We start from the raw sequence: 7500 nt of genomic DNA, 5'->3' as shown, positions 1-7500 counted from the left end.
TGCGTATTATGTACGCCGCGGCCAGAGTAAGCCGCGGCTTATTTTCTCTCGTATAAACGGCCCTAATGTCATTGAGGTGGAATTACTCGTAGGAATTACTTTTGCAATCATTTTTTTTGTGTTATGAACCCACTGCATGCGAATAGGTAACTCATGCGTTATAACAACTCGTGCGTAGAATAAAATGACGCCTAAAATGTACAATAAATTCGATGGACAAAACTAAATTTAACCAAATTTGATATTTTCTGTGTGAACCCGCAGTATCTTCCACCAAATTTGGGCCTCAGTCATTCAGTGTATTAAAAAAAACAACATCTGGTTCGTAAGAAACGGTAAAATTTACAACTGCCAGCACAAGGAAATGGAAAAGCCCCGTTTTATTTTCATCAACTCTTAAGGGATGGTGTGGTGGTGAGAGCACTCGCTTTCCACCAATGTGGCCCGGGTTCGATTCCCAGATCTTCGGTCATGTGACTACTATGTAACCATTCACTGTTATTCAAACTGAAAGTTGAGCGATATTCTTCAATCGAGTGAAATTTTTAGAGTTCTTTATTACGTTCTTGCTTTTTAGTCCGTTTATTAGTTATTTATGCTCAATCTATCTACAGTTAAATCAAATTTGCTATATGGATGCTTCTCCCACCATTTGAACATAATCCTTGTGAACACTGATCTCCCATTGTTTGGCAACAATGGGACAATTAATCAAGTGTGGTAGGACCGACTCCTCATCTGCGTTAACAGAATTATAAAATGCTTCAATTATCCAGCCGTAAAGCCAGTCTTTTCGTGGACCTGAAATGTCATGTAATTTGTACCCTATCAAAGCCTCAAAACCGTTGATATTGCGCAGATAGTCGGTGTATGCCATGAACTTGTCGTTGGTGAATGGTTCTGCATCGCAAGGAATCATTGTAAAGACTTTGAAACCAGTTTTGTAGATGGAATTGTGGTTAATCTTGGTTTCCCCTTTAACTGTATGTACCAGCTTGAATATTCCAGCCTGTAAGCAAATTGAAATAACGATTTTTACCTAAGTGAAAATGTCAGTGAGTGTTAATGCCTTGGGGAACGACTTCAACTGCTGGGTGGTGGGGTGGGCAAACTGTTTCAACACATCATCAACATCGATCCAACGTCGTTTCAACATGTTTCAACACGGTTGAAAGGCCCGGGTGCAACTGGTTTCGACGTCGCTGTTCAGTCAACAAAACCGAGCGGATGTTGAAGAAAATGTCAAAGACGACTACAGATAAAGGTGTGCCCAGGTACAACGAACAATTTTTCTCAGTACGTTAAGTATATTAAAATGCTTGAATAAAATTGCGCGTGTAAAAATTGTCTCTCGAAACTTTTTACTCCTTGGTTCCTCGTGAGCCATTTTTTTTTTGGTTACGCTCCTTAAACTAGGCAAAAAAGGGATTTTTTGTATTCTGGGTTTTGATATTTTTTATTACATAGAATTAAAGCAGCGAACAAGTTCTGTGTTGAAGGTAGAACCTCCTTCTCATTAATTAATTTTTTAAAAGACCCTGAATGTTGGTCCAGCCAGGAATCAAACTGATGCTCTTACAACTGAGGCAATAAGAATCCAAAAAATAAAAGCACGCACCAATCAGAATCCCAAGAAAATTTGCAGCCGGCGTTAAAAGCGCGGGACAGTGTGCGCCAAGATTTCGATTTCTTTAATTCTATAGTTTGATCAGTTGAAATGAAGAAGGTTTGAAATAAAATCAACAGACACAGACTAGCCGATATAATCCACATGCCGAACGAACACTTACACTGGTTGACTAAAAACTTAAAGATTTCGACATATGCGATTTTTTAATGTTTCGTTCAATTCAGAAGAGCTCATCTTTTCTATTGCTGGCAATTTTCTTAGCATTGCGCCGTGGGAATTTCAACACAAACAAGCTGATGAAATCTAATTTTTTCTGCTGACCGATTGCAATGATCCCCCCCCCCCCCCCCCTCAACTATTTGACGTCACAATTCATTACCCGCGAGCAAGTTACCAAGCGTACAACTAGGAGCGGCCAAAAGCTCAACATACCTGTTTTTAAAACAGCCTCAGGACAAAGAACATTTTATTACAGAACTATTGGACTTTGGAACAATTTAGACCCCTTTTTAAAATCAAGCCGTTCGGTTCAAGTTTTTAAACGTATCTTAAAGAATAAGCTTTTAGACAATTTTGTAAATACTTCTTGAACTTCATTTATTTTTAGTATTTTTATTGATTGCAAATTTTATACAATGTTGTGAATGTTTCTTAAATTTGATTAGTTGTAATTGTATAGTTATTAGTAACTTTAGTAATTTAAATAATTGTTCCTGAAAAGCCCCATTGGGGAGGTAACAATTATGTATGTATGTATGTATGTATGTATGTATGTATGTATGTATGTATGTATGTATGTATGTATGTATGTATGTATGTATGTATGTATGTATGTATGTATGTATGTATGTATGTAAATGCTAAAGATAAAAATAGTTTTCTACTGTTTTTCTTTCCGTTGCGAGGAAATTACTGTTAAATGTTTTTCAATGCAGGCAGAGAAGTTGACCCGGTCTTTGAGATTAAAAATTATAATGGCCGACTGATGAATTTTTTCCTTGTTTATTTGACCTGCTGAATGTCTGTGGAATGTGAGCATGCGTAGAAGGGAAAAGAGTGATTTTGATTTAAGACATTTAAGAATTTGAAAATATCAGTTAATTTGACAATAACGTACTCAAACAGTTTTCATTCTCTTTTCATTAAGAAAATTAAGAAAGGAAAAAGGCGACAAGTGGGCTGCAAACAAACATCAAATTTTCAAACAAAAAGAAAACCGTACATTAGTTTCGTAATTCACGCACGCGTTGCAGGCCTACAAATCTTTCACTCACTCACTTACTCAGACAGACGTGCGTACGTAGTGCACCTATGCACTACCACAAAAATGGAACATTTTAGGTGAAAAATCAGTGACGTCATTTCCTTACGTGTTTCACCACCAAATTTTGTGTTATTTGTACCAATGGACATCCAAACAATAATGCTATGTTTTCTCTCCCAAGAAATATACATTATGCATTAGCACACCCCAGGTAATTTTGTCGTAAAACATAGCTGAGGATGAAGAAAATGCAATTAAATGCGTTGAAACTTCGGCAATTTTCAATCTTAAACACAGCGTTTTAGAAACGTCAAAAATTCAATTGCTTGGGTCTATATTAAGTTCAACCCAACTTCCATTGCGATGGGATTCGAATAATATAATTTCTGTTAATTTATTTTATTTTTATTTATCTATTGTAGTTGCATACACGACCATACAATTTTTTCATATTGCTTTAATAAAGATTATTAGTATAATTACTTAAGTGATTATTGAAAATTGTCTGCGCTGATTGGTTGCCGTTGAGGTTATTTATTACGCGATAATCTCCTAAGCGGTTTCCAAAATGGCCGCAAGCCGGTCTTGTCGAGGTGACAGGTGCAGGTGGAGGAATTAATTGTTTTAAAGAAAATGCATATTTTTCAAATAATCACCTATGTAATTACACTATTCACCGATGTTCACCTCGCCTTTAGCGAATAATTGCAAATTATCATTCGATGGATTTTTTCCTTCCTTTTCATTGGCCGAGAGCTCACCACGTGACTTGCAAATACCTGTCTACAAATAAGTGTTTTGCTGCAAATAATATTCTGCTCATGCGTAAATGAAACCACGCTCTTGTGTGAAAATGGCAGTTCGCTTTCCTGAGCTTGCAGAAAAAGATTTAATGGGAATTGTGAAAAATAAAGTTAACTCAGTCATCGGATGATAAAATAATTATTGAACTCGGTTATCGCAAAATATCGTGATTTGTCAGTGTCTTGCAGATCAATTATTTGCCTCAACCTTCGGCTTCGGCAAATAATTGATGTGCTCGCCACTGACAAATCACGATATTTTGCTCAACCTCGTCCAATAATTGTTAATTATTATTCCTTTGAAATCATCTTCTGTATTGTCGGGAATGTTATGAGCACGAGATTAAGAGGGTTCGCAAGCAGCCGTTCGAAAGCTTTTTTTGGCTGAGCGCGTGCGCGTAAGCCACATGACGAGCAATACTTAAGCCGCTATGTTATGCGTTTTTATCTAAAATACCGAAACCATTTTCACAGAGCCCCTTTAACTCAAATACCTGAGAGACAGCTATGTGTCCGCGGCTGGAAGGTGGAGGAATTCCAGCCGAAAAGGAACCTTTGATAGCTGTGAGCGAAGCCCAAACGTTTTTGGCAACGAACCTGCTGGGGCTTGAGTCGCTGCTCAATGGAAGCTTCTCGGATAAAATAATTGTTTTGATACCGCGCGAAAAACACTCTTCTGCAACTGATAACCACGACTGTTGAAATAAATCTGCTGGCACTGAACCAGCAGTCTTGAAACAAACAAACTGTACAAATTCAGCCTCTGAATCGGGAAGTTCCTCCATTTTACTTTGATTATAAAACCTCGCGCATGAAATTGATTTCTTCATTGTTCTCGTCATAATTAACAACGTGGTGATTAAATCCGGCGTCTGGTGACAAAGATAAGCAAAATCATGAGGCAAAAGGAGCCTTAATTTCCAAGCCTTTGAAACCCAGTTTTTGTCTTTGGTGCCTGTTGTGAAGTTATCCAGGTATATGTTATTGAGTCAGCGGAAATAAAGTGATGAATCAACTCATTTTCTTTGAGACCGCGCTGGAAGCATTTGCTTTCAACACAGTCTCTCAGTTTTTTATCAAGTTGCGTATCGCGTCACGGTGGCTATTCCCGACCCTAGGAGTAACAACTTGTTATGTAAGGCTCATGATTGGTCGAAAAAGATCCCGGTCTCTGAAAACCTCATGACATAAATATATCTGAGTTACCCGGCCCTGCTGATGTTCTCCGGCTCCTAGGGAATTAAGCTCCGGTCCGTAAATAACGATAGAGCTCTTCACATTGAGTGACTTTCGGGCTCCGTAATCGCCGCCATGTTGGTGGACGAAAACTTAACATCTCTCCGTCAGCTCTATTCGTTCGTCCACCAGCATTTTCATGAGATAGGCTTAGGTTACGGGAGAATTTCATTGGTAAGGGATTGGAGATAGTCCAAGAGAACATCCCGTTTTCCTGTTCAGACCATCTATCCATCTATTTAGGAGCAAGGGTGGCATAGTCTGTTAGTGCGTGGCCTTGGTGCATTATGGCGAGTTCGATCCCTGAATCTCACAGCCTAGTTTCGACTTCTTTCCTTTCAGAGTAGCTTAAGTAGCTTTAAATACCCTTAAAACGGAGCACTGATGGAGAGGGGGGAGTAAAATGAGCGCACCGTCGACCTCAGGTTTGTCAGTTTAATTTACTGTTACGAGTTATCGGCGTTAAATATGGTCGATTTACTTTACTTTATCCTACGAAGCAGGCGCCGAAATAACAGTACGGATGCAGGGATGGCGCAGTGGTGGTGAGAGCACTCGTCTTCCACCAATGTGGCCCGGGTTCGATTCCCAGACTCGGCGTCATATGTGGGTTGAGATTGTTGGGCTCTACTCTGCACCGAGAGGTTTTCTCCGGGTACTCCGGTTTCCCCTCTCCTCAAAAACCAACATTTGACTTGATTTGTGTTAATTGTCAATTTCAATTTACAGTGTCCCCAATTAGTGCTTCAGCGCTAGAACGACTAGACACTGAAAATAAAGTTCTTTTCCTTCCCCCGACCCTTCCCCCGCTAAATCTTCCGCTACCCCTTGCCAGGTCACTGAGTCCTCTCTGCAGCATCCTGGGATAAGCTGTTGGCAGCGTGGGACTTGGATGAGATGAGAATTCAAAATGGCGGACAATAACACCACAGGAAAACGTAAGCGCCCTAAAGCTTTTTATGTGGGACAGAAGAAGAAAGTAAGCACTGCAATTCTCTTTTAACTCAACTGCAAGTTTGTGTTTTTACAGAAATATTATTATCAGACCTCATGTGCGTATTTTTTTCAGAAAAAAGGACAAGAAATCCTTACACCTGGAATGAAAGGTGTTCTTGTCACGTGCAACGAAAAAGAGAAAGTGTGCATCAAAGAAGCCTACAATGTTCTCAATGAGGTAAGGAAAAACGAATGTTTTGTGTAGGTTTCAAAATCCCAGGATACTTTCATTTGCATCTGGACAGCGTTTATTATTGCAAGTCTTGTTCTTAGAACGATATACAAATAGACCATTTCACAGTTGTAGCTATTGTAGGTTACCTGGGCTGAGAATGGAAGCGAGGCTGCCGGTGACCCTGCCTTGATACAAGCCTTGTGCTTTTTTAATGTTAAAGTGCTACTATGACCAAAAAAAGAATTTTTCTTTTTCTTTGGATTTAAAACTATATTATGCACCCGAGTGAGACTGCAGACTGCAGACCAGGGGTAAAATGCAGACTGAGGTTATATAAACGTAACTGTTGAAAAAGCCCAAACCCCTGAGAAATGCTAACCTTAGGCCTAATTAGGCCTAAAACAATATTTAGGCTTAACTGTTAGCATTTCTAATGGGTTTGGGCTTTTCCAACAGTTAAATTAAATAACCTCAGTCTGTATTTTTAATACCCCTGGTCTGCAGTCTGCGTTTTACACTGACCGATTCAAAACAGTCTCCAGTTACGGTGACACTAAAATAACAATAATTGATGAATATTCCAATTCTGGGAATTTTACGGAATTGAATTTTGTTTTCACTTTTCAAGATATCGCAAAACCATGAACAGAGGGCATTATAGTGAAAAGTAAAATTATTTTATTGTCCTGCTTTTGCCCTTTAAAGTATGCAGACCAACTTTACGGACCTGAACATAAAAGCAAGGAAGATTACAATGGCAGTGATGGTGATGAAGACAGTGATATTGAAGATGCCCTGGCTAAGGAAGTGAAGGAACTGCAAGCACCCGACCAAGAAAGGAGGTTTCAAGCCATTCTCAGTGGTGCTACTAATGTGATCTTTATCAAGGCAAATCTGCCTGATTCTAAGGACCCAGCAGATTTAGTCCACACTGCTCTTATGGACATGATGAAGACTCAGTGCAAGAAAACAAGGTTTGCTTAGTTCATTACAGTGAACAGTAATCATTTATGTTGATGATGATGAAAAGGATAAAGATTTCAATGGTTTTGTTGTGGTTCAATTTTGATTTAAAATTTCCTGTGTCTCAGATTATGACAAAGAAAAATAAACTCAAAATTGAACTGGTTTGAAAAACGTTAATGTGGCTAAATATAATTGAGACAAACTTGAAACCAGGCCAATGCAGCAGCTTTGCCTGGGATATTAATTTTTGGGGTTTGCTGGGACATTACCATGTGCTTTGGCTTGAGTTAGTTGTTTGTTTGCTTGCTTCTTTCCCTCCCCTCCCCTCCATCCCTCCCATATTTTGGGGCAAGTATACATGTACATTCCACACACTGGCTTTTCTCAGTGATGTGTTGACAGGTGCGTTGGAGGTGGAATGTGGCTAGGT

At 39.2% G+C, this 7500-nt stretch overlaps 2 protein-coding genes across 3 annotated transcripts in view; one reads left to right on the top strand and one right to left on the bottom strand.

The window, feature by feature from the left end:
• Positions 1–628: 628 nt before the first annotated feature.
• LOC138014302 (uncharacterized) lies at positions 629–4482 on the bottom strand. The gene is made up of 2 exons (XM_068861353.1): positions 4192–4482; positions 629–1009 (listed from the first exon to the last, which is right to left on the bottom strand). The coding sequence occupies exons 1-2, from the start codon at positions 4480–4482 to the stop codon at positions 629–631; spliced, it is 672 nt and encodes a 223-aa protein (XP_068717454.1).
• A 1316-nt stretch (positions 4483–5798) lies between these two features.
• LOC138038603 (THUMP domain-containing protein 1-like) overlaps positions 5799–7500 on the top strand; it is an 8818-nt gene continuing 7116 nt past the window's right edge. For both annotated transcript variants that reach the window (XM_068884589.1, XM_068884583.1), the window contains exons 1-3: positions 5799–5912; positions 6003–6107; positions 6810–7078. In XM_068884589.1, coding sequence (XP_068740690.1) covers positions 5844–5912; positions 6003–6107; positions 6810–7078 — 443 coding nt within the window. In that variant the 5' untranslated portion in view covers positions 5799–5843. The remainder of the gene's footprint in view (positions 5913–6002; positions 6108–6809; positions 7079–7500) is intronic.

The sequence above is a fragment of the Montipora capricornis genome, chromosome 1 (genome assembly GCF_036669925.1).
Source record: "Montipora capricornis isolate CH-2021 chromosome 1, ASM3666992v2, whole genome shotgun sequence".
Taxonomy (NCBI): domain Eukaryota; kingdom Metazoa; phylum Cnidaria; class Anthozoa; order Scleractinia; family Acroporidae; genus Montipora; species Montipora capricornis.
The sequence above is the reverse complement of the archived record's forward strand: the minus strand, read 5'-3'. Positions and strand labels throughout refer to the sequence as shown.

What these genes read in the sequence shown, in the direction of transcription:
- LOC138014302 (XM_068861353.1), bottom strand. Translation starts at nt 4,482, where the DNA reads ATGGAGGAACTTCCCGATTCAGAGGCTGAATTTGTACAGTTTGTTTGT. An exon ending in GACACATAGCTGTCTCTCAG is followed by an intron (nt 1,010 to 4,191) that starts GTATTTGAGTTA and finishes ATTTGCTTACAG; the next exon opens with GCTGGAATATTCAAGCTGGT.